This window comes from Squalius cephalus (assembly GCF_949319135.1).
Source record: "Squalius cephalus genome assembly, chromosome: 12".
In the NCBI taxonomy this organism is placed as follows: domain Eukaryota; kingdom Metazoa; phylum Chordata; class Actinopteri; order Cypriniformes; family Leuciscidae; genus Squalius; species Squalius cephalus.
The window spans coordinates 24,958,574-24,985,538 of NC_137133.1; the positions used below are offsets into that span (position 1 = coordinate 24,958,574).

General features: G+C 39.9%; 1 protein-coding gene across 1 annotated transcript in view; it reads left to right on the forward strand.

Moving 5' to 3' along the window:
- Positions 1-26,965, forward strand: part of lama4 (laminin, alpha 4) — a 143,441-nt gene that overhangs the window by 99,369 nt on the left and 17,107 nt on the right. The window contains exons 22-33 of the mRNA XM_079887731.1: positions 3,652-3,797; positions 6,367-6,529; positions 6,665-6,798; positions 7,456-7,627; positions 8,488-8,619; positions 8,718-8,860; positions 8,970-9,099; positions 9,711-9,848; positions 10,091-10,224; positions 11,799-11,957; positions 25,244-25,397; positions 25,479-25,663. Coding sequence (XP_079743857.1) covers positions 3,652-3,797; positions 6,367-6,529; positions 6,665-6,798; positions 7,456-7,627; positions 8,488-8,619; positions 8,718-8,860; positions 8,970-9,099; positions 9,711-9,848; positions 10,091-10,224; positions 11,799-11,957; positions 25,244-25,397; positions 25,479-25,663 — 1,790 coding nt within the window. The remainder of the gene's footprint in view (positions 1-3,651; positions 3,798-6,366; positions 6,530-6,664; positions 6,799-7,455; positions 7,628-8,487; positions 8,620-8,717; positions 8,861-8,969; positions 9,100-9,710; positions 9,849-10,090; positions 10,225-11,798; positions 11,958-25,243; positions 25,398-25,478; positions 25,664-26,965) is intronic.

Genomic DNA, 26,965 nt, shown 5'->3' on the forward strand with positions numbered 1-26,965 from the left:
GCCTCGAGTTGTTAGCAGTACGTCTTGCGCTGAGCCGCTTCAAAACGCTGCTACTAGGCAAGCATATACTGGTCCGTACGGACAGCACTGCGACCGTTGCGTACATCAACCGCCAAGGTGGTCTACGCTCCCGCCGCATGTCACAACTCGCCCGCCATCTCCTCCTCTGGAGTCATAAGCATCTGAGGTCGCTTCGTGCCGTTTACATTCTGGGCCTGCTCAACCGTGCAGCCGATGAGCTTTCACAGCAGCAGGTGCTAACGGGAGAATGGCGACTCCATCCCCAGGTGGTCCAGCTGATTTTCAGGCGCTTCGGGACCGCACAGGTAGATCTGTTTGCTGCCCCGGACACGTCTCACTGCCAGTTGTTCTATTCCCTGACCGAGGGGACCCTCGGCACGGATGCTCTGACACACAGCTGGCCCCGGGGCCTATGCAAGTATGCGTTTCCCCCAGTGAGCCTTCTTGCACAGACCTTGTGCAAAGTCAGGGAGGACGAGGAGCAGGTCTTGCTAGTTGCGCCGTATTGGCCCAACCGGACCTGGTTCCCGGAACTAGTGCTCCTCGCGACAGCCCCTGCTTGGCCCATCCCTCTGAGAGAGGACCTGCTCTCTCAGAGACGGGGCACCCTATGGCACCCGCGTCCAGACCTCTGGAAACTCCATGTCTGGTCCCTGGACGGGACGCGGAGGTTCTAGGTGACCTACCCCTTGCGGTAGTTGACACCATCACTTCCGCTAGAGCCCCCTCTACGTGGCGCCTCTATGCATTGAAGTGGAACCTGTTCGTTGACTGGTGCTCCTCTCACGAGAAGAACCCCCGATCTTGCTCGATCAGAGCCGTGCTTTCCTTCCTGCAAGAAGGGCTGGAGCGAAGGCTGTCTCCCTGCACCCTTAAAGTGTATGTTGCCGCTATTGCCGCACATCACAATGCTGTTGATGGTAAGTCTTTGGGAAGGCACGACCTGATCGTCAGGTTCATGAGGGGAGCGAGGAGACTGAATCCTCCTCGCCCACTCTCTATACCCTCTTGGGATTTGTCTCTGGTCCTTTCGGCACTTCAGGGACCACCCTTTGAGCCTCTGCAATCAGCTGAGTTAAAAATCCTGTCCTGTAAGACCGTACTCCTGGTTGCATTGGCCTCTATCAAGAGGGTAGGGGACCTGCATGCATTTTCGGTCGATGAATCGTGCCTAGAATTCGGCCCGGATAACTCTCACGTGATCCTGAGACCCCGGCCCGGATACGTGCCCAAGGTTCCTACCACTCCCTTCCGGGACCAGGTAGTGAACCTGCAAGCGCTGCCTTCGGAGGAGGCAGACCCAGCCCTGGCTTTTCTCTGTCCCGTTCGCGCTCTGCGTCTGTACATGGACAGAACGCAAAGCCTCAGGACCTCAGATCAGCTCTTCGTCTGTTACGGAGGCCAGCAGAAGGGAAAGGCTGTCTCCAAGCAGAGGATGGCCCACTGGATAGTCGATGCCATCGCCTTGGCTTACGAAGCCCAAGGCGTGCCCTGCCCGCCCGGGTTGCAAGCCCACTCCACTAGGGGTGTCGCTTCTTCCTGGGCTCTGGCACACGGCGCCTCGCTGACAGACATCTGTAGAGCTGCGGGCTGGGCGACACCTAACACGTTCGCTAGGTTTTATAGCCTACGTGTTGAGCCGGTTTCTTCCTGTGTGCTCGCTTCAACTAGCCGGTAACACCGAAGTTCCCGCTCTAGTGTCAGCTTGCTGCGCCACTCCCTTCCTAGGAATGGATACGTGCGCTTTTTGCTCCAGTCAAGTTCCCCAGTTGGCGAACCCTGTGAGTTCCTCCGCACCCCTTCGGCAGTCGGGCGTTGCGGAGCGTCCGACGCCAGGCCTAGTGCTCGGATGCTTGTGTAACTTGTGCTAGGCTGGGTTCCATATGTGGTGATCCCTGCGGCGATCCCATATGTGTATTCTTCCACGACCAGCTCCCTGCGGTGAGCCCGTGTCTTTCCCTCGGCAGAGTCTGCTCTGCCGTCACTGTCGGTGTAGTCTCCCCCTTCGGGTGGAGCCACCCCAGTGACATTCCATATGTTGCACTGCCCCTTCGGCCAGTCCATATGTGTATTCTCCACATGTTACATCCCTTCGGGCAGAATGTGGCTCCGCAGCGTCCTTTCCCCTGGAAAGGTACGCTTTCCCAGTGTTATCCAAGAGTTCCACTGTGTGGGGTATAATGGAACAGCAGTTGAACTCCCTCTACGCAGGTCTTCCGCCTCAGCAGTTGGGGGTCTGAGAGTCTTGCGTAGGATGTGGCAGCAACTGTGGCGTTTTCCATGGGATCCCAGTTACGTCGTCACGTCGACGTTACGTCGAACGTGAGCGACTGAAAGGGAACGTCTCGGTTACTAATGTAACCCTCGTTCCCTGAAGGAGGGAACGGGAGACGTAACGTCCCGTCGCCACCGTTGCTGACCATCGCTGCATGGTCGTCACAAATCTCGGCTCCTCAGCGAAAAACAATGTGTGCGTGCGCCTGCTTCCTGTTTATACCCGCGCTGCGGGGCGGAGGCGCATGACGCGATTCACGCACGCCAACGTTCATTGGCTCGTTCTGTAGACACTCGAAGTTGATAGGGCTCCCTGAAGTGATCCCAATTACGTCGTTACGTCGACGTTACGTCTCCCGTTCCCTCCTTCAGGGAACGAGGGTTACATTAGTAACCGAGACGTTTCTCCTTCTCATTGATTTTTTTTCTGCTTGTTACCAGCAGGTGTTCATTACTAATGCTCAATCATCACTTAATTAATCCCTTTATTATCTCATTAACTTTAACACAGATTCATCTCTCTGTAGAGCTCGCTGTGTGCATTTTGGTTCGTTTCACCAACTCATCAACTGATTCGGATCAGAGCAATCGGTGTGGTGTGAAAAGGAACCAAAATGGCTGAAAAATGCTAAAATGTATCATTTCTTGCCCTTGGTCTGGACCAAATTAACCGAACTACAGATATGAAAGCACCCTAAATCATGTCGGTAATCACGTATGACAATAATTATTCATATGACTTTTCCCTTGCCACGGTTGTGTTTGTGTCTTGCTGAGAATGTAACAACGTTTCTCGTGACAGTCTCTTATTTAATGATGTCGTCCGTCTTCTGTGGGCGCTGCGCTGGCTGTACTAGATTTAGCATTTATAGTTCAGGTGTTCACACAGAATGAAATTCAGTGAGCTGAAAAGCTTTTTTGAAGTACCTCTTCTGACCGGTAGGTGCCTGTTAGTCTGCACTCAGATTTCAACAAACCATCATTGATCAAAACGTTCAGCGAAATTGAGAACTTATGTCTAACTTCAATACTTTATTATTTTGCTCATTACAGTGGTCAAAGTTTTAATTAAGGTGGCTAATTAAAACATTGCAGCAGGCACACATGACTTTTAGTGAATTCCTTCCTAAATCAGGCTGGTTTTACACTTCTTTTAGTTGTTGGCTCAAGCCCAAGTTCTTTTCCATCTCCCTCCCCCTTTGCAATGTTTGTTTCTAAACCACAGGACATCTGCATCATAAATGTAATAACTCAATAAAAAGAGCTATAAAAATACTTAAAAACATTTGTTTTACACAATGGAATGTCTTGTTAAATGTCAATTCTACTTGTGTGTGTGTGTGTGTGTGTGTGCAGGGTCGTAAGGACTACATGGGACTGGCCATAAAGAACGATAATCTGGTTTATGTGTACAATCTGGGAGGAGAGGACGTAGAGATTCCACTCAGTTCAAAGCCGGTCAGCTCCTGGCCTCCTGTCTTCAATCTTGTTAAAGTGGAGAGGTAGAAAAACTGCTTTCATCATCTGATCTTGAATAATGGTTTTCTTTTGGAAACCTAAGAGAAAAAAACTACGAAACCCACAAACACACACACACACACACACACACACACACACACACAGCAGCCAAATATGTGTGCCAGTCTAAAAAGTTACAGCACAAAGGGTCAGGACGTGGACCCACATTTTGAGAGTGAGATTTGTTAACTTGTGCTCCAGGAATGTTCTGTTGACACAGAGCAGTTTTTTCATTTAAGGTTCCAGTAACAAAAAGAAGAGGTCTGAAGCTTTTAGGTTCAGTTGCTCTTTTCCACCGGTGCTGCATCATGCTGCTCTCTAATTACACCAAAATACACTAAAATAAAAACACAACATAATAAAAAATAAAAAAATGTTAAAGCCACTGTCAGATATTCAAGATTTCTGTTTAAATAATGTTGTGTCAGTTTTAATAAGGCACAGTGAACTAACCAATAGACTTAATCAATCTATTTTCTCTATACATCTATCTATAAATTACAGAAATGTCTGTCTGTCTGTCTGTGTGTGTGTCTGTGTGTCTGTCTGTCTGTGTGTGTGTCTGTTAACCACATATCTCTCGAACCGTTAGTCCGATGGATTTCAAACTTGACAGGTGTCTCGCTACGGTCACGAGTAAGTGCAGTGCCAAGTTTGACGTTGTTTGGATGAGAAATACTAAAGATATCGTTAAAAATATCAGTAAAAGAAGCACTTAGTAGGTTGTGATTTAAAAATAAACATTCTGACATTAGAGGGTTGTATCATTCAAAGAAGCCCCAAGAAGGTTGTGGTTTAAAAATAAACATTCTGACATAAACACGATGAAAACCACTATTTTCTGTTTCAAACTTTCACATAGCATCTTTAGGTTATAATAACATAACTCAAATCCAGATTTTGATTTTCAAAGATTTATTATAAAAACTGATTATTTTTTCCCAAAAATACAATAAATTCATGACACTTTTTTTTCAAAATGCAATTAATCCATTGAATCAATAAAAAAGTTATTTTTTATCATACTGAAACTGTTGAAATCATCCATCGCTAAGAAATATCTCCTAAACTTTTTTGACGGCGATCAGCTCACAAAAACTGATTTTGCACGGGCACTTTGCACTGCTCCCTGAATCAACGCGCTTATTCACTTGTGGATGTTAACTGAATCTGTAAGTCAGCTATGCTGTTTACTTCTGGATATTATATTTCATTCTGGTGCGCTTAACGTTATCGCTACTGTGTAATAGTAGCCTATGCTATTCACCAACTAAACATATCCTATTCAATGCGTTCACAGTCTCTTTCACGGGCATCATTTGTAGTAGCCTATTCACAAACTGCTCAAGCATAGTGTTTTCTTGGAGTTCACTGTGTGCTTTGTAACAATGAGCATTCAATCACACCAAACCAACAATTACTAAAAACACACACAAAAACTGATTTTGCACGGGCATTTTGCACTAGTAAGCCTTAATGTTACCTAATATAGGTCAAGATTTTTTTTTTTTTTTGTGGCTTTTTACAACTTAATTTAACCATAAACAAAAGCTAAATTAGCTATATGACATTCGAATGTTCACTAACAATAAAACTAAGAACATTTTATTTGTCAATGTTTAATTTAGTTATTTACTATAAATATTGTGATGTCTTTCTAAAAAAATACAAAAAAAACAAGAGAAAAATGAATATAACCTAGAATAATGTTTTACCCAGTATGTGTTCTGCACATCACTATGGTGTCAAGTGAAAATACTATTGTTGAAATGTATGTTGTTCAGGGAAGAAGGAGGCGGAAACCGTTGAACTTTTTCACAGACTTTAATAATCATAAAATAAACAAACACCTAAACGAAAGTAAAAGCGGCAGCCGCTCACGGAAGACTGCCGCATACACGTAAACAAAACACAAAGTAAAATCCAGGCCTTGTCCTCTCTCGTCCTTCACTGTCGTCACTCCTCCTTTTATGCTCCTGAAGCTCTTCCGTGAGAAACTCAAGATCATTATCAATCACTCCACACAAAATGTTATAAATTGCCATTTTTCTATGGTTTTAGCCAACTGAACAAGATTGGCCAAACTGGTTTAACTGGTGGAAACCATGATTTTCGATTAGATCACTTTAAATAAATCACATAGTCATTTCACTTTTTTACGGGTGATATTGGTCAATATTGCAAGAATAGAAAAGGGGCTTGACTTAAGTTATGCGTTCATACAAACTGTATTCGAGCAGCTACTGTAAGCTGATGTATGAACAGGACGATTCGAGAGACGTACCTTAATCCCAAAACTCTGTTTGACCGTATAGTCCAGGGAAAGTGAATTTGTTTTGCTTTCCTTGTTAGGATTCATCAAATGCATGAATCCTATTGAATCCTAATTGGCATTAGTCCTAATTGATTGAATCCTAATGAATGCATGAATCCTTATTGGCAGATGTTTTGCCAAGGGAAGACCATACTGATATTTGAATATAGATCTTAGTTTTAGTTTTGCTGCGTATACTATTTCTATAATCAGTGTTTTTTTTCCCTTCTTTCTGATAGATTGGGTCGCCATGGTAAAGTGTTCCTGACGGTCCCGAGTCAAGACACCACAGCAGAGCAGAAGTTCATCCAGAAAGGAGAGGGGGCTGGGACAGACTCCATGTTTGACCTTGACCCTAAAGACAATATTTTCATTGTGGGAGGAGTTCCTCCTGATGTGAAGGTAAAAAAAAAAATCTCTTTTCTGTTAGGATAATGTCTCAGTTAGGTCATAAAAATGGGGAAATGGAAAATATGATTTAAGAATTTTTGCACTGTAACATATTCTTATGCAGAAATGTCCTTCATGTTCTTCCAGATTCCTCCAGCTTTAAGCTTGGCTCCTTTTGTTGGTTGCATCGAGTTAGAGACTTTGAATAGTGATATCATCAGTCTGTACAACTTTAAGCAACTTCACAAAATGGATGTTTCTGCATTGATGCCTTGTCCCAGGTAAACCTTCCTTACATCCATTCATGCTTTAAACCTTAAACACTATGGTAAAGACTGCCTAAAGCAGGAGCAGAACAGTTTCATACCACCTTTCAGGTGTTAATAGTTTATCCTGCTCGATTAATATTCACATTCACTTCATGTATTTTGGTTTGCCATTTACTATTATCCCGCCACCCCATCCCACAGTTCTCTTAAGGATTGCATTTTAATATTAGCTAAATGCAGCTGTCACTTTATTTCACCAGCTCGTTTGTAATATATATTTACAAATATAATATGTGTGAAATGTTTGTTAGTTTTATTATTGTATTATGTTTTTATATTTAAATACATCACAGCAAGATTGTGATATATATGGTCGTCTAATACCTACCTCATTTGCAAGCAGAGAATTACAGGAATACAATTTCAGGTATCATTAGCCTTATAAATATTCAAATTAGTATGTTAGGTATGATAAGATGTGTCGCTCAGCACTAGATCTATAGCTGTGCTTTATAGCTCAATTACTGTATATTGTTATTGTTGCATTTCTTCCCTTTAAATGTCAGATATTTCTCAGATCTTTCTTTCCAAAGCTTGAATGAGGACAAAGTTGGCACTTTGTACTCTATATGGTCTGTTTATATATTGCAATCTCTCTGTTTTTTCCAGGCATAAGTTGGCTTTCTCTCAGAGTCGTGTGACAAGTTATTTGTTTGATGGCAGCGGCTTTGCTTTAGTCAACAACATTGAGAGAAGAGGCAAAATTGGCATTGTTACTCGGTTTGATATTGAAGTTCGTACTGTTGCCAACAACGGCATTCTATTCCTCATGGTTAATGAGGTAATTATAGTTTCATTATAAATGTTGTTATTCAATTAGTTTGGACTGATTCTTGGAAAACTGAAAAAGTAAAGTATATGTACCGGTATGAAGAAATGAGCATGTTTAGAGGTATTCAGAGAAAAAGACCTGTTCACACCAAGGATAACAATAAAGATATAGTTTTAAAAATCTTTCTAAATATAAAAGATTAGCAGAGTCCACAACGCAGCTATAAAGATAACGGCACAGAGAAACAACATTGTTTCAATCACTTTCAGAACGATTTCTTTCCAGCTGATGAATAATAAAAACATTGACAGCCAATCAGAAACAGTTCTGAAACAATTTTCAATTTCAGTTTACTAATGTTAACAAATGGAAACTTATTGCAAAGTGTTACATAAATGACTAGTTCAGTCATGAAATTTTACAGCATGTGCAATCTGATAGCAATTACATTGTTTATTAGAGCCAGAGTGTAGATTGATGTGAAAAAAAAAGCATTTTAGCATAAGACAAAATGTAAACAAATACAATACAATCAAAATGCAAAAAGGGGTCTGAATACTTTATACTTTCGCATATATGTACATAGAAAGAAGGAGAAACCTGGATAAGGTTGCTTTGACATGCTATGTGAAGAATTTGAAAGCTTAAAATATGTCTCCCTTTTTTTTGAGTCACAAGCTGCTGTATATTATGCAGCATATGATATAATATATGGTATAATATCATATGATAGATTTGTGCATAATTTTCTAGAATTATGAGGCATTTGAACTTACTCACTGACGCCTTACCTTACCACCCTACAGTTATGTAAAATTAATAATTTTTTTCTGTGCATATATTGATGCATTTATGATGGGTTTCCACAGACCAATTTTTTCGTGCTGGAGCTGAAAAATGGATTTCTCCGTCTGATGTACGACTTTGGTTTCACTAATGGTCCTGTCATCATGGAGAGTAACTTGGCCAAACTCCAGATCAACGATGCTCGATATCATGAGGTAATGCTTTCTTGATACCACTTCCAGGGCATTCATCAAGTCATATCTTTAAAACACAATGCATAACTTTTAACACCCTGTTGTAAATTTTGTCTCAGGTGTCTGTGATCTATCATCACTCTAAGAAAATCATTCTGCTAGTAGACAGAAGCCATGTCAAGTCCATGGAAAGTGAAAGGAAACCCTTACCATTCTCTGATATCTATATTGGAGGAGCTCCTTCTATCATTCTGCTTTCGAGGTGAGAAACTTTGCTACATATTAATGCACAGATCAGGTAGAGAGGCTGATCCAATAACTTAGCAGTTCTCATTTTCAACACTGAACCCAGCCATATGAATGTTCCACAGGCCAGAACTGTCATCCCTGGTTGGATTGAAGGGCTGTGTAAAGGGCTTCCAGTTCCAGAAAAAGGACTTCAATCTCTTGGAGGAGCCAGGAACCATTGGTATCAGCAGTGGCTGTCCTGAGGAATCATTTGTATGTAACACACCCTTCTAAATTCATAGCGTTGGCAAATTATTTTTGATGGCACAGGAATTATAAACAAATTTTGGCTTCTTTTTGTTTACTTGCAATTTTTTTTGCTTAATGTAAATGCTATAACGCGTGTGACCCAAAAATGTGTGACGCAGAATGAAATCCAATATAAAGTCTTCAATCAAACGAGACGTTCTCAGAAGCAGGAGTAAACATGCACACACACACTACACATAAACTAAAGATGACACCGAACCCTCAACCGAAAGAACTGAGGGCTTAAAGACGTACAGGGATGATTAACAGAACAAGAACCAGGTGTGCAACTTAATTAGAAACCATGAAAATGGATAAAACAATAAATGCGACCACATAAAACATGGATAAAACAACAAATTAGTCTATTTTAAATTCTATGAAAGGAGACTGCTCACACATGTGCTGTATTCAATTATTCAGCATTTACCGTTATGAATACCATTACATCTTGACCATTTTACCATTAAAATAAAATATATATATATATTTTTTTATTATTATTATTATTTTTTTTTTTATTATTAATTTGTTTTGAACGAACTTTCTCAAATCTGGTTGTCTTCTACCTGCAGATGTCCCGTACGGCCTATTTCTCTGGAGAAGGATATCTGGGCTCTACAGCTAAAATCTCACCATTCCAGTCTTTTGAGGGAGGACTAAACTTCAGAACACTACAGTCTAATGGGCTCCTATTCTACCACAGAGATGGGGTATAGTCTTTTTAGTTACTGTGTTTTACCCAGTCAAGTCTTGTTCTGTCTCTAACCTATAATTGTCGGGGTAACTAATCCTAAACCAAGAAACAAAGAAAAAAGAGATCCCAGATTTTATTGCAAGGCTTTTCCTTTATATCAGACTGTTCTCGGTATGGGAAGGAGGGGATTGGGTGTTTGATACAGAGGGCAGTTTTTCATGATGTCACAGATCAACCCAGTCTTTCTCTCTGTTCTAGTTGGATGAGTTTTCTCTCTCATTGGAGAATGGTGCAGTAGTGCTCCAGTCCAAAGGAACCAGAGTCAGATCACATAAGAAGAATTACAATGATGGACGGACTCATTTCTTAGTTGCCTCAGTGACCGATCAGAAGTGAGTTGGTGACTCAGTGTTAATTATATTACAAATGAAAATCTCATAAAATATCTTTACAATATTTTACCATGTTATATTCATTCATTTTATTAAAATTTTTATCTCTTTTACTTGCATGCTATATAATTTGAGTTAAAGGGATACTCCACTTTTTTTGGAAATAGGCTCATTTTACATCTCCCCCAGAGTTAAACAGTTGAGTTTTACTGTTTTCGAATCCATTCAGCCGATCTCCGGGTCTGGGGGTCCCACTTTTAGCATAGCTTAGCATAATGAATTGAACCGGACAAGACCATTAGCATCTCTCTCAAAAAAATGAACAAAGAGTTTCGATATTTTTCCTATTTAAAACTTGACTCTTCTGTAGTTACATCGTGTACTAAGACCGACGGAAAATGAAAAGTTGCGATTTTCTAGGCTGATATATCTAGGAACTATACTCTCATTCCTGCGTAATAATCAAGAAACTTTGCTGCCGTACCATGGGTGAAGCAGGCGTAATGATATGATGCAGCGCATGCCGCCTGATAATAGGCTACTGAGCTGGGGACTATTATCAGGTGCTGCGTCATATCATTACGCCTGCTGAACTCATGGTACTGCAGCAAAGTTTCTTGATTATTACGCAGGAATGAGAGTATAGTTCCTAGCCATATCAGTCTAGAAAATCGCAACTTTTCATTTTCCATTGGTCTTAGTACACTATGTAACTACAGAAGAGTCAAGTTTTAAATAGGAAAAATATCGAAACTCTTTGTTCATTTTTTTGAGAGAGATGCTAATGGTCTTGTCCGGTTCAATTCATTATGCTAAGCTATGCTAAAAGTGGGACCCCCAGACCCGGAGATCGGCTGAATGGATTCGAAAACGGTAACACTCAACTGTTTAACTCTGGGGGAGATGTAAAATGAGCCTATTTCCAAAAAAAATGGAGTATCCCTTTAAAAAAAATAGTTTGTGATAATGTGCAGAATACAGTGCCTTTGGAAAGTTTTCAAAACCCATTCATTTTTTCGAATTTTGTTACGCTGCAACCTTTTGCTAAAATACTTTAAATAGTTTTTTCCACATTACTTTACACTCTATACCCATACTGATAAAGCATAAACAGATTTGTGACAACTTTGCAAATTTATTAAACATCTGAAACCTCAGACTGTATTGTATTCAAATATTTTGTTATGACACTTGAAACATGTTTCTAAAGTAAAAACCTGAGCTTCTTCAATAATATCATATATTGAATATTCTGAAATTACAAAGAATACAAGGAAGAATAAGAAGCACAAGACCCTTTATTGGGTAATCAGGTCTCTCTACATTTTTTATTTTTCTTCTTCAAAAAATTGTTAGTGCATCTTATCTTGTAGGTGTTATTTCTCATCATATTTTTGTAAACAGCAGTTTTAATTAAAATTATTTATTTTCATGATGCATCATTTTGTCTCATCTTATTGTTGATGAAAAACATTCTGCATTTTGTTGATCTCAAATGAAGTTCTGAAGCTAACAAGGTGTCCTTAGATGTATCAACTTGTTGCATCAACTATTTATCCATGCTCTCTTGGCAGGTATGAACTTATAATTGATGACAAAGACAAGCAGGAGAAGAAGAAGCCGTCTTCCACGCCTCAGTCAGATAACGTCCCAAAGAACTTCTACTATGGAGGCTCTCCTATGAGTTCCACACAGAATTTCACTGGGTGCATCAGTTATGCTTACATTAGCAGGTAACATATACAGCCTGTTTCAAACAAGACCAAAATAAACATGCTTTTTTTACACAACCACTACTCAGCAAATTATTTGTGTTTAAAATGTACTGTACAGGGATGCTCTGAGAAATCTGATCTGGTGGTCCCCAACCCTATTCCCCAAGCCCTCCAACACTTCACTTTTTAAATGTCTCCTTTTTCTGACACACTCACTAATGCTCTACTACTGATCTACTAATGCACCTATGACCTGAATCAGGTGTTTGATTCACGAGACATATAAAATATGAAAGTATAAGGAGCAACAGAAACACAGTTGAGAATCACTAACTGATCTAATCCCTTCCAGATAGCAATGTCTGTGATTGTGTGATATTATTTTTTCCACAAAGCTCTTCCTCATTATTATTAGGGGCCAAGCACCGAAGGTGCGTAGGCACCTATTGTTTTCGTTCCCGTTCTTATTATTAGGGGCCAAGCACCGAAGGTGCGTAGGCACCTATTGTATCTGTTCCCGTTCTTATTAGGGGCCAAGCACCGAAGGTGCGGAGGCACCTATTGTATCTGTTCCATTTCTTATTAGGGGCCAAGCACAGAATGTGCATCTGTTGGCGTACCAAAAATAATTCTTCTTCTTCTTCCGCTCTGGGAGTCTATGGCAGCCCATAGAACCGCTTGCGGGAAAGTTATGAAAATTGGCACACTGATAGAGGACAGACTGAACAGTCACCATAGCAAATTTGGAGTCTCCAACTCATTCCCTCTAGCGCCACCAGCTGTCCAAATTTGCACTCATGTTTATGCTAATAACTTTTGAACCACAAGGGCTAGAAACAAAATTCCCATTTCTTCTGATTCACTAGCTCAAGACGATTCGATTGCACCCTATGACGTCATTTTCCGTCATGGAAATTTGTCCGCCATTTTGAATTTTTCGAAAAATCTACTTTTTCGAACTCCTCCTAGGCCGTCGCTCCGATTTTCACGAAAATTGAACCAGATCATCTACAGACCATGCCGACAAAAAGTTATGGAATTCAAGTTGATTCGCTTAGCAATTTTCGAAAAAACCCACAAACAAATTTTACGTAGCGCTTGCGAAAACAGACGTAAGGCTGTATCTCCGCAACGCTTTATTGGATTCAGACCAAACTTGGCACATGTCATCACAGGCATGACCTGAGGCTACATGCTGCGTTTCGGCGCAGCGCCACCTACTGGTCCGGAGATATGAAAAATGGCTATTTTTGCTTATAACTTCTGAATAGTTTGCCCAAAAATCATCAAATTGGTCTCGTTAGATTCAGGCCAACATGCTGAGTCGACTGATATCCAATTTTACCATATCGGCCATTTTGGCTGTCGGCCATTTTGAATTTTGTGCTAAAATGCTGTATTTTAAGAACGCATGAATGGATTATTACGAAACATGGTATGGGTCATCAGCACGATGCCCTGAAGGAGCGTGAGAAGTTTCGAAACAGCGCCACCTTGTGGTCAAAAGTTATAACAACATTTCCAAAAAGGCTAATAACCTTTGAATAAATCTGCCTATTGAAATGCCACTGGTCTTAATAGATTCCCTGGGTCACGCTGAGAACATAGATACCAAGTTTGCCATATTTGGCCGAACTTCCTGTCCGCCATCTTGATTTTCAGTCAAAACCTACTTTTTCGAACTCCTCCTAGACCGTTTGTCCGATTTTCACCAAAATCGAATCGTATCATCTCCACACTGTACCGACAAAAAGTTATGGAATTCGTGTTGATTCGTCAAACCGTTCTCGAATACCGCGCAAACAAATTTTACGTTGTGCTACAGCTACAGATTTAGTGCAAAAGTACTAAATCGCCCATAACTCCTAGACCGTTTGTCCTAGACTCAAGTGTCTTACTGTGATCCCTGGCTCAAGGAGGACAAAATGGCTATCTCCAATTTCGATTTAGGCCAATTTCGATCTCTGCTATGTCGAATTTTGTCCGAAACCTACTTTTGCGAACTAGTCCTAGGTTTTTCGCCAGATCGGAACCAAACCAGTCTAGGACATTTCTCTGGACTCTCTAGATCAATAATTATCGAAAAAAAGTTGAACTTTTGCATTTGGGTGGCTGTAACAGGGTCATTTAGAAAAGGGGCGTGGTTGCAAAATACACTAAAAAGCCTATAAATCCCAAATGAAAACTCAGAACTTCACCAAAATTGATGAGCATATGTGTCAGAACATGGTGAGGAAGCATGCAGAGTTTCATGGAGATCGGACCATAGGTGGCGCTATAACTGGCAAAAAGCCTTCATTCTTATTAGGGGTTCAAGCATGAAATGCTGAAACCCTATTGTAATTGTAGGGATTCGTGAAACGCATCGTGCAGGCCAAACCGTAAGGCCTAGAGACGTGAAACCTGGCCAGATGGTAGGCCTCAATTTGGGGACAACCTATCAGAGTATGACCCCGAATGGCCCATAGGTGGCGCTACAGCAACCAAAAGTTCAAAATTGCTCATAACTCTTAGACCGTTTGTCCCAGGATCAAGTGCCCCATATCGTTGGAATCCTTGGCTCAAGGCGGACAAAATGGCTATCTCCGATTTGCTCGCCCTTCGGCGCCAATTTCGAGTAAATTGCATTTTTTTGAAAAACCTATTTTTGCAAACTTCTCCTTGGTTTTTCGCCCGATCGGAACCAAACCACTGCAAGAATATTCTCTGGAGTCTGACAATCAATAATCATCCAAAAAATTCAAAATTTCAATTAACGGTCGATAAGGGGAACCAAAATCTTTGATGGCACCAGGGCCACTTTTACTAAAACGGTTATAAATTGTGAACGGAAAGAGATTTTTCTGCTAAACTTGGGACACATCTTCCTGAGCTCAATCTGAGATCACTTGAAAAAAATCGCAACAATTGGCCACTAGGTGGCACTATAAAACGGTTATAACTTGTGAACGGAATGAGATATTTTCACTAAACTTGGGACACATGTTCATAAGCTCAATCTGAGTTGACATGAAAAAAATCGTGACAATTGGCCACTTGGTGGCACTATAACAGTGAAAAAAATCATGAAAATAGCTATAAGCGCACCCAACCGTTAGTCTACTGAAAATTGGCACGCAGTGTCTTTGTCCAGGGTGCCATGATAGTCTATGAGAACATTGGTGTATCTAAAAAAACTCAGTATACGTCATTGGCACAAAGCCTTGAAGGAGCCTTAGAAGTTTCAAGGAAGCCCGTGTTTTTTTCACAGGAGTGACCTCCTAAGAATCCTTGCCGAGTCCAACAATACCAAACATGCCAGGTTTCGCCTTATGGTTTTTGTAAGTGTCATTTAGAGCTTTAAAAAATTGTGGTTATCTTCAAAGCCGTTAGTCTGATCTAGACAACAACAAAAAAACAAAGGAAATTTGAAAACATAGGTAAATAGCTAAACAATAACGCCAAAATGTTAAAATTATGATAGGAACTGACAAAAAAAATAAATTAAATCCAATCAATTTCACCTATGGATCATTTTGATGCTCTCACATGTTTGAAACAAACAATGATGGATTGTGATGAAATTGGTTTTGAATTGGGACTGGCGAATCCCCGTCCATACTGTCAATGACCGGTCGCAAAGACCCGCCCACTTTAGTTACTGTTGCTATGTCTGACAAGCGACGCCACTCTCACACCACACCAAGTTCTCACGCAGTGAAAAATACATTGCGGATCAGAAAAAAGACTGCGCGCTGACAGACAAGTACTTTTGATATGAAACAAAGTCTCACCTTTCAAATGTAGTCATTTTTTAGAGACATTTAAACAATAAATACCGTTTTGTGACTCTTTAATGTGTCTGACAGATCGATGTAGACTCGAGGCTCAGTTAAAGCTGCTTGTGAACCGATCATCTCTTCCTTCTAGTTAATTTATAGCATTAAAATAAACATGAATGAACATAAAAGGAATGTTTTTTTAAAGTGCTAAGACGTCAGTACACTTTGTTTTTCAAATTTAAATCCTCCTTTGTTAATCTACTAACTCTCCTGACTGCTTTGTTGGACAAAATGGCGGATTATGATTGGTCAGATCGCCTGTCAATCAAACTCCCTGCGAAGGGTCAATTGAGAATGCCTGTGCGCACAATCCTGATCTAATCGACAACTTTGCAGTTGCACATAGGAAAGCCCGGAAAATCCCGCTATGATGTAAGAGAGCATCTTTTTCATGTATTTGGACCTAGGCCTAACAATGTTTTATAGTGCGCTGTCCCCATTGTTTTTTTGTTGTTTTTTTGTTTTGTTTTTGGTGAGCGTAGGCTACTCCAGGGGCCTATACCATGAAGCCGGATTAGGTGGCTAGCCAGCTATGTTTCAGCTTAGTTTGAGCTGCACATAAAGAATTTAACACGTCGAATTCATGCACTTACTGTACCGCAAATATTGCGTTGCGTTTTTTTTTTTTTTGCAAGTGGTACATACTTGCACGGTGGGTGACGCACAGAAGCTGGGGGAAAACATATGTTTGTCGAACCATTCGCAAGGTGGTCCTCGCTCTGCAGGAGTACATGAAAAGTTTCATTAATAGTGTTCCCCGGACATTTATCGACCATGTCCATAAAAGAGGGCTTTTATAAAAGTGCCAGTAAGATATATTGATAGCAGGGTGTCATCACATGAACACTTTTTTTTTTTTTTTTTTTTCAAAAAGCAAATTTCACAAATGTACTATACAATATAATACATGTTAAGAATTATTTTGAATCTTTTTTTATTATTCTTCTATTAATCTTATGATAGGATTCCCAAGTCATTGCAACATGTATGCAGTCTATTGCTCCAATCTCCACTGCTCTAGGGAACATGAGGCAGATTATGTTAATAGGAAGTCCTATCACAGCCATAATGTTCAGGTAGAGATGATGTGAATATGTGAGATGATTATTTTCTGTGAGATGAATCTTTAAATTAATAGTAACTTTAACAGATATAACAATGATCTACTAAACATTTCATCTGCAGACGACTTGTGGTGGTCATGAACATATGATCAAGTTTGGATGCCAAATGGCCTGGCTACAGTGCTTGTCTCACAAATTTTCCATGAGTCTGTGTTGTGTCAGCACTTTGAGGAAAGCAAGTTAAATTTGGTACAGTACAAAACACTGTTAATTTGAACTGAGCTAGAAAAACCTACACAATAACCCTATCATGACCCTCAGACAGAGCCACAGCACTGCTTCAGTGTGGCCCTCAGTAAAACCAGAGTGAAGATAGAGATGACCTTTGGCCTCCTAAAGGCACATTTCAACTGTGTTCGGCGCTTCAGAGTCACCAGAGCGGGCATCACAGATAGCATGTGCCATTCTGCACAATATAGCCACCAGTAGAAAGGAGCGAGAAACACCACAAAACCAGCTTCTCCCCGATGAAACTGACCTGATCACACTTGACCACCCAGCTGGTGCAGATGTAGATGCAATCACCATACAATATTACACTTAATAAAAGCACATTGAAACTGCAGATAGGTCTCAAACTGTTTTATTGGTTTTGTGGGATGGGAGGGAGAAAGAGAGCAAGAGAAAGTTGCATTGATAAATATTCATACTAAAGTGTTACTTGGTTAAATAAGTTATACTATATATACTATATAACTATACATACTGAGATCAGTTTTATCCAGCTGTGTGATTTTGTTTGGAGTCTCCTCAGCTCACAGTCAGCTCCTTTAGTGTGCAGTCTAGTTCAAGACTCCTTTAGTGTGCAGTCTAGTTCAAGACTCCTTTTGTACAGGGCCCTGACTGAGTCTGTTTCCACCTGAAACATAATTCCACCACAAACATTATCATTACAAGTTTTCTGGAGGCTCATCAAAATCACAAAAAGTTCCTTGACTTCCTACAAACACAGGACTGACTGTAATTTATGTCAAGGGTTTTAAATCCTTACACATTTCTTCTGAAGCCCATTGAGGTAGAGGCCTCAGTTTCTGGGACAGGTTGTGAAAAATCCTACAATAAAAAAGATGTGTAAGGGCCAGTCCCTTTTTTATGCCACACATTCAAATGTTTGCCATAATAAAAAGCCCAGTGCATTCACATCAGCAACTGTCTCAGAACACACAGACAGAGTACAGACAGAGTGTCTTCATTTCCTCCACCCTAATAAATAAAAATAGGCCAATGTAAAGCATAACTGTTGTAAAGCAGGTTATGTTTGGTGTTCTGTCTGCTGCATACTGACCTCTGTGTGGGAGACTATGTGTATGTGTTTCTTCCTTCTACTGCAGAACATACAGTCAGCCATATTTAAAACTTAAAAAAGTAGTAATGTATTGCACACGTACCCAGTGTTATTGCTTAGAGGAGCCAGCACCAGGGTCAGATTGTACAGCACCTGTAATCACATCCATAATCGGCCGTCCCTTATTGCCTACTCAGAGCCTACTCCTCCGCCAGTGTATTGTGGTTTTCTGAATTTAATTCTTTATTTCTGTTTGCTGCAAACAAGTGTGTGATAAAATGTTCACAAAAGTAATAAAAGGTTGTGGTAAATACTCACCACTTTGAATTATATTTTTATATTTTGTCTTTATCTGCTCCAAGAACATTTGGAGTTGGGGTTGCATCTAAAAATCTAAAAATCAATGAATATTAATCTTTCTTAGTACATACATGCACGTTTTTTATATATTATAAAAATAGGCTATAGGCTATATTACACATAGGCTACACATACACATAATTTTACATAAATATAGAACGTATTTGTTTAACTTACGCATTAACAATCAGCAATCTTTCTCCAACAGTCTTCTCTTGCTTTGGCCGCAGAGACCGTATTGTTTCGAGCTTGAAATACATATTTAAATTCATCGTAATTATGAATGATTATCTCTTGCTCCTCTGCGGAAAAATATATCGCTCTCGCTCTACCCGCGATTGGTTGTTCAGTGTCGATGTCACTCTTTTATGTGCACGCGCGCGTGGAGTAATCATAGCTTGAGGATCAAAGCCTGAGTTGACAGAGAAAGTTGGTGAGCTGCATCATGGTACCAATAAAGCCTGATTGCATCGGTTTGGTTTTGTCAACTCAAAACTAATCCTGTAACCCCGAGTTTGTTCAGCTCCCTTCATGGTACAGGCCCCTGATTTTGTTAGTCATCTCATCTCTTATATGCTGTGTATGATCATATCCTGTCCTATTCATGGTAGCATACTCGCGGACATTGCGTCATCAATGTCATCAATTGCGTCATCAAGGGGCCCTCCTTGATAATCCTACTTAAGGGCCCGGTGTTGGCTCGTTACGCCACTGAATATAATTGTCTAAACTCCTTATCAAAATTAAATATTTACAACAAATCTGACACATATATATGGGCACACTTTGAGTACTACTAATAAAAGTGGTGGAGATCAGGCAAGACTATAAGAAGACTAGGCAAAAGGTGCTATAACTGTAAAAACGCTTTAAAACCATATATTTCCTATGGTAAACTGCCTGTATTGGCTGTAAATTGACTTTTTCATCTATGATGGCAGTTGTTAAATGCTTGCTAAATAAAACTTAATGTCTTTTGATGCTTGTGTGCTTAAAGGCCTTAAAGGCCTTAACTGCTTGAACCCCGTTAAATGCTGCTTGCAGCTTTAATTAGGGGCCAAGCACCGAAGGTGCGTAGGCACCTATTGTATCTGTTCCCGTTCTTATTATTAGGGGCCAAGCACCGAAGGTGCGTAGGCTCCTATTGTATCTGTTCCCGTTCTTATTATTAGGGGCCAAGCACCGAAGGTGCGGAGGCACCTATTGTATCTGTTCCCATTCTTATTATTCTTCTTCCGCCATGGGAGTCTATGGCAGCCCATAGAACCGATTGCGGGAAAGTTGTTTTGGTTTGACATTCTGATAGAGGACAGTCCCAACATTAAATACACCAATTTTGGTGTTTCTAAGTCATTCCCACTAGCGCCACCACCTGTCCAAAGTTTCACTTTTATTTTGCTAAAAACTTTTGAACCGTATGGCCAATCAACAAAATTCTTTTTTCCTCTGATTCCTGAGCTCATGCCGATTCGATTGCACCCTATGAATTCATTTTCCGGCATAAAAATATGGCCGCCATTTTGAATGTACTCTAAAAGCTACTTTTTCGAACTCGTCCTAGACGGTTTGTCCGATTTGCACGAAAATTGAACCAGATCATCTTCAGGTAGTGCTGACAAAAAGTTATGGAATTCAAATTGATTCGTCAAACCGTTTTCAATAAACGCACAAATAAATGTTACGTAGCGCTAGCAAAAACAGTCGTAAGGCTGTATCTCCGCAACGGTTTATCAGATTCAGATCAAACTTGGTACATGTACTCACAAGCATGACCTGAGGCAACCTGCTGCGTTTCGGCGCAGTGCCACCTACTGGTCCGGAGATATGAAAAATGGCTATTTTTGCTTAGAACTTCTGAACAGTTTGCCCAAATGCGAAAATATTGATGTTTAGGGGTAGTAAATTCCAATCAAAGTCATGTGTCAGTCGTTTTTTACGTGTTTTTTCATATAAATGTCTATAACTCCGAAGCAAATTGAGATATTTTCACCAAAATCGACACACATATGTATGGGCTCACTCTGAGGACACATACAAAAAATGGTGGGACTGAGCCTCTTGTTGGCGCTATAATAGAACAAAACATGAAATTCCCATTGACTTCAATACAGTTTTGTGAAATAAAATGCTATTCTAAACAAATGCATTGGTGTAATATTACTAAACTCATAATGTGCCATCAGCACCATCCCCAGAAGGTATCCAAAATATTTCAAGACAGCGCCACCTAGTGGTTAAAAGTAATAACAAAATTTACAAAAAGGCTAATAACTTTTGAATAAATAGGCCTATTGAAATTACACTGGTCTTAATAGATTCCTTGGCTCAAGCCGAGAACATAGATACCAAGTTTACCTTATTTGGCCTAACTTCCTGTCCGCCATCTTGATTTTCATTCAAAACCTACTTTTTCGAACTCCTCCTAGACCGTTTGTCCGATTTTCACCAAAATCGAATCGTATCATCTCCAGACCGTGCCGACTAAAAGTTATGGATTTCGTGTCGATTGACGAAACCGTTTTTGTATACCGCAGCAGCAAATTTTAGGCATGATGCCAAAAGGACTATTCAGGCTTTATCTCTGCAATGCCTTGACATATTGACACCAAACTTTGTATGTCGTATTGTCACTTCACTCTGACCACATCACATCAGTTTTGTGACTGCGCCACCTATTGGTCAAAAGTGATAATCCATTAAATCATATTTTTAATTACTGTTTATATGATTTTTCAGGCATTTTGCCTAAAATCTTCTTTAAATGTCTTTAATTGCTGATTGTTGCAGTTTATCTGACACTTTCAGCAATGTTGGCATGTCTTGTCGTCTTATTCTGCTTGGTAATTGCTGCTTGCAGCTATATTTATTAGGGGCCAAGCACCGAAGGTGCGGAGGCACCTATTGTGTTTGTTCCGGTTCTTATTATTAGGGGCCAAGCACCGAAGGTGCGGAGGCACCTATTGTATCTGTTCCCGTTCTTCTTATTATTATTCTTCCGCCATGGGAGTCTATGGCAGCCCATAGAACCGATTGCGGGAAAGTTGTTTTGGTTTGACATTCTGATAGAGGACAGTCCCAACATTAAATACACCAATTTTGGTGTTTCTAAGTCATTCCCTCTAGCGCCACCACCTGTCCAAAGTTTCACTATTATTTTGCTAATAACTTTTGAACCATAAGGCCAATCAACAAAATTCATTTTTCCTCTGATTCCTGAGCTCATGCCAATTCGATTGCACCCTATGACGTCATTTTCCGTCATAAAAATATGGCCGCCATTTTGATTTTTTCGAAAAACCTACTTTTTCGAACTCGTCCTAGACGGTTTGTCCGATTTGTACGAAAATTGAACCAGATCATCTTCAGGCAGTGCTGACCAAAAGTTATGGAATTCAAATTGATTCGTCAAACCGTTTTCGATAAACGCTCGAACAAATTTTACGTAGCGCCTGCAAAAACAGTCGTAAGGCTGTATCTCCGCAACGGTTTATCTTATTCAGACCAAACTTGGTACATGTCATCACAAGCATGACCTGAGGCTACATGCTGCGTTTCGGCGCAGCGCCACCTACTGGTCCGGAGATATGAAAAATGCCTAGTTTTGCTTAGAACTTCTGAACAGTTTGTCCAAAAATCATAAAATTGGTCTCGTTAGATTCAGGGCAACATGCCGAGTCGACTGATATCCAATTTTACCATATCGCCCATTTTGACTGTCGGCCATTTTGAATTTTGTGCTAAAATGCTGTATTTTAAGAACGCATGAACGGATTGTTACGATACTTGGTATGGGTCATCAGCACGATGTCCTGAAGGAGCGTGAGAAGTTTCGAAACAGCGCCACCTAGTGGTGAATTTTTTTTTCAAATACTTATAACTTTGGGTGTGGTCGACTTATTTTCACGAGACTAATCTAATTAGACTCCTGAAACCTTGCCGAGTCCTACGATACCAAACATGCTAGGTTTCGCCTTACGGTTTGTGTAGCGTTGTGATTTAGCGCTTAAAAAACATTTGGCTATATCTTCGAAACCGCTTGTCCGATCGAGACGAAACCACCGTCAGAAGTTTGGAAACATAGGTCGATAGCTGTATGCCAATGCCCAAATGCGAAAATATTGATAGTAAGGGGTAGTAAAATTCAATCAAAGTCATGTGTCAGTCGTTTTTTACGTGTTTTTTCATATAAATGTCTATAACTCTGAATTGAATTGAGATATTTTCACCAAAATTGACGGTATGGGCTCACTCTGAGGACACATAAAATAATTGTGGGACTGAGCCTCTTGGTGGCGCTATAATAGAACAAAACATGAAATTCCCATTGACTTCAATACAATTTTGTGAAAAAAAATGCTATACTAAACAAATGCATTGCTGTAATATTACGAAACTCAGAATGTGCCAACAACACCATCCCACGAAGGTACTCAAAATATTTAGAAACAGCGCCACCTAGTGGTCAAAAGTTAGAACAAAATTTCCAAAAAGGCTAATAACTTTTGAATAAATCTGGCTATTGAAATGCCACTGGTCTTAATAGATTCCTTGGCTCAAGCCGAGAGCATAGATACCAAGTTTTCCTTATTTGGCCGAACTTCCTGTCCGCCATCTTGATTTTCATTCAAAACCTACTTTTTCAAACTCCTCCTACACCGTTTGTCCGATTTTCACCAAAATCGAATCGTATCATCTCCAGACCATGCCGACTAAAAGTTATGGATTTCGTGTCAATTGACGTAACCGTTTTCGTATAGTGCAGCAGCAAATTTGAGGCATGATGCTAAAAGCATTATTCAGGCTTTATCTCTGCAATGCCTTGACAAATTGACACCAAACTTTGTGTGTGTCATTGTCACTTCACTCTGACCACATCACATCAGTTTTGTAACTGCGCCACCTATTGGTCAAAAGTGATAATCCATTAAACCATATTTTTAATTACTGTTTCTCTGATTTTTCAGGCATTTTGCCTATAATCCTTTTTAAATGTCTTTAATTGCTCATTGTTGCAGTTGGTCTGACACATTCAGCAATGTCGGCATGTCTTGTCATCTGATTGTGCTTGGCCCCGGTAATGGCTGCTTGCAGCTATATTTATATTTATTATTATTATTATTATTATTATTATTATTTTTACCTTCACTGAATACTATAGCTACATTTCTTTTTGAACTGTCTGATCCACCGTGATGGATTCAGATCTTTTTTTCCCCCAAGTCTGTTTTTTTAAGTATTGCTGCCTCATATTTGTAAAAATGTACAAATTTAAAATATAAAATTTGTAAATAATATTTACAAATATAAAATATAAAATTTTAATTTACAAATTTACAAATATCAGTCATCATCCAAAGTAAAAAAAAAAAAAGACTCTTAAATCAATGAGAGTCTGCTTTAGTAGATATGCTTTAGACCCTCACCTTAATAAATTCTACTCTTATACATGTTAAAAACATTTTAATCATGACAACTCTCGGTTTCACTTTATTTTGATGGTCCCTTTAACACATTAGAGTGTTAGTAGAGTATTAGTAGAATGGTAGGGTTAGGGTTAGAATACGTTGACGTACTGTAGTTACATGTACTGTATTTGCAAAGTATTTGATGACACACTGTCATCAAATACATTCACTTGCTAAAACTATTCAGAGAGTTGGGTAACACTTTATTTAGATGGTCCCTTTGGAACATTGTTGACAATAAGTAACGTTGCACCTATGTGTCAACTAACTCTCATTAGAGTATTAGTAGACTGTCTGCTTAATATCTGCTTAACTCTATTGTCAACAATGTTCCAAAGGGACCATCAAAATAAAGTGTTACCCAACTCTCTGAATAGTTTTAGCAAGTGAATGTATTTGATGACAGTGTGTAGATGTAGATACACAGACACGGTACTGTGAGCATGTAGGATATGCTGCTACTGCTGCATGAATAGACATACTGTACATAAATCCCGTAGCAGATCTAGGCAGGTGGAGCTGGGGAGGTGGAGGGGTTCAGAGGAACTCTGATAGGGAGCTGCAGGACTAGCCTCAAGTGAACACTGAACCAGACTATTTAAATATTGAGCAAGCAATCTCACTGGCTGCAGGATCAGCAGAGGCCAATCAGCTCGTGCCATGTAGTAAATGATGTGATTATTAGCAGATTGCAGCCTGCACTGATCACATACTGTAAGTCTTGTATTTTCAATGTGTAATATCTTCAAAAATTCACACTCCAATCTCAGTAATAACTACAGGAATCCCAATCTCACCCAAATCAGTGCACAAATCCTTCAATATTTTGCCATGTCATTTTCATTTATAGTTACTTTTAGTCAATTTTACTTTGCAAAAACACTGGTGGACCTGAAACATTATTTCAGATTCAATACACATTTAGATTTAGATTCAAAACTTTATTTCCATAGCAACATAATTGCTTGGAATTTTCTATATTTGCTCATATCAGTAATAACATACAATTTAAAATGAATCCTTTCCTAATAGTGCTCAAGATTCACCACACACTTGTAATGCACACAAAGCAATACATAATGACATAATGACTGTTCCCAAACTTACATGGTATTATACAATCAACACTTTGTCTGTTCAGTGTTATCAGAAATGAGTGAGTATTGATGGTACAAAGTGGAATTGTGTTAAGTAGGACTCAACTTAAGACTGTGGTTATTTATGTAAGTGTGATGTGTGTGTGATGCAGGCAGGATAGAGATATAGAGCCAGAAGACTTCCAACGTTACAGTGAGAATGTGCAGGCGTCGCTACAGGACTGTCCGGTGGAAAGACCCCCCGCTGCTCTGCTCAACAAAGACAGCAGAGACTCCTCTAGACGAAGTACAGGACACTCCCGCAAGGTGCAACACACCAGCACACACAGATGCATGGATACCGTGTAAAAATACACAGTAATGCACCTAAATATATTGTTGTCTCAGGTGGGCAGGGATGAGTCCAGCCTGCCACATGGCTTGAAGAGCAATCCTTTGGATGTTCCAGAGACAGAAGCTGCTCCCTGTTACCTGTCCTCCCACCCACGAGTGACCCGTCACGCATATCGCTATGGCGGATCAGCCCACAGCCGACATGAGTACACAGGTGTTGCCAGTGTTATCAGAAATGAGTGAGTATTGATGGTACAAAGTGGAATTAACTTGACATATTATTACCAAACATTTGTGTTACTGTGGTATTTCCAACCCAGGCTCATTGGAAAAAAAATGCCTGTGGTGACGTTTTACGACACTTTGAAATGTCCAGTGAGTGGCATTAAAAACATGTGCAGTTTTATCTGAAACAGATAAACATGAATCTGACCATTTTTGTACATATCACGGCACTTCAGAAATGAAATGACGGTGAGTGCTGCTAAAAGGTTGATTTAGTGTATTTGAAAATAACATACTGTACCACCTACTCTAAACCCTATACCCTACCTTAACAAAAGCAAACACATTTACTGAAGTTTGCTTACAAGTCTTTGAGCTATATTGTTGTGTTTCGCAGGGTTTATACCATAGTGCAATGCTGTACTAGGTGAGCTACGAAGCGAGTTTACTGTGTAAGAAAAGCCATACATATGGAGCTGGTTATGTGATGCAGATGTCAAAATGTATTAGATTACAAATCATGCACTATGGTAAAAGTGTTTTAAGGTCATAACATGGTATTGTGCATGGAAATGCATGAAAATTAGTCTATTAATCTATAATATTTCCCTGTTATCTTAAATTGTGTGAAAAGGAATTACATTTGTGGGTATTTTACTGCCACTAGTGTTCATTTTAGCTAGAAGCTCCTTTAATTTCTATGAATAGGTAAAGTTTTTTGATTTTTGCAAAAATGTAGGTAGACATGTCTTTAAATGAGCCTATGTTGGGCATTTCACTGCAAAAACCTGATTCTTATTCACTCACCACCCACCATCCTGCCAAATCAGTGGATATTGCACAGGGGTGTGCTTATATCTGTTCTGTACTGAATGTACCACTATAGTGTACAAAAATCTGAGATGTGTTTTTGGCACACACAAAAAAAAAACATTTTATTGTTGGATATCCATAATATTACCTTATTTCTCCACTACAGTCAGCTTTGATAGTGATAGTGTCACTGGTGGATTTTGGAAGAGTATACTAGAACAATACAAATATTTCTACCATATCTATCTATATATTGCAGAAACAGTAAGAGTAATATGGTAGTATGCCATTCTTAACATAGCTACTGAGTCTGCCCCCCCCCCCCCCAAAAAAAAATGGTTTTAAGTCAGTTATTTTTATCTTTTGCTGTAGTGTGTCAGTAGGAAATATCAGTTTACATTTCCAAACATTCTTTTTGCCATTAATTGTAATAATCCAGTGAGATTTCTATATGCACAAGGAGTCTGACAACAGCCAGTATGATCTGATCTCACCATCATCGA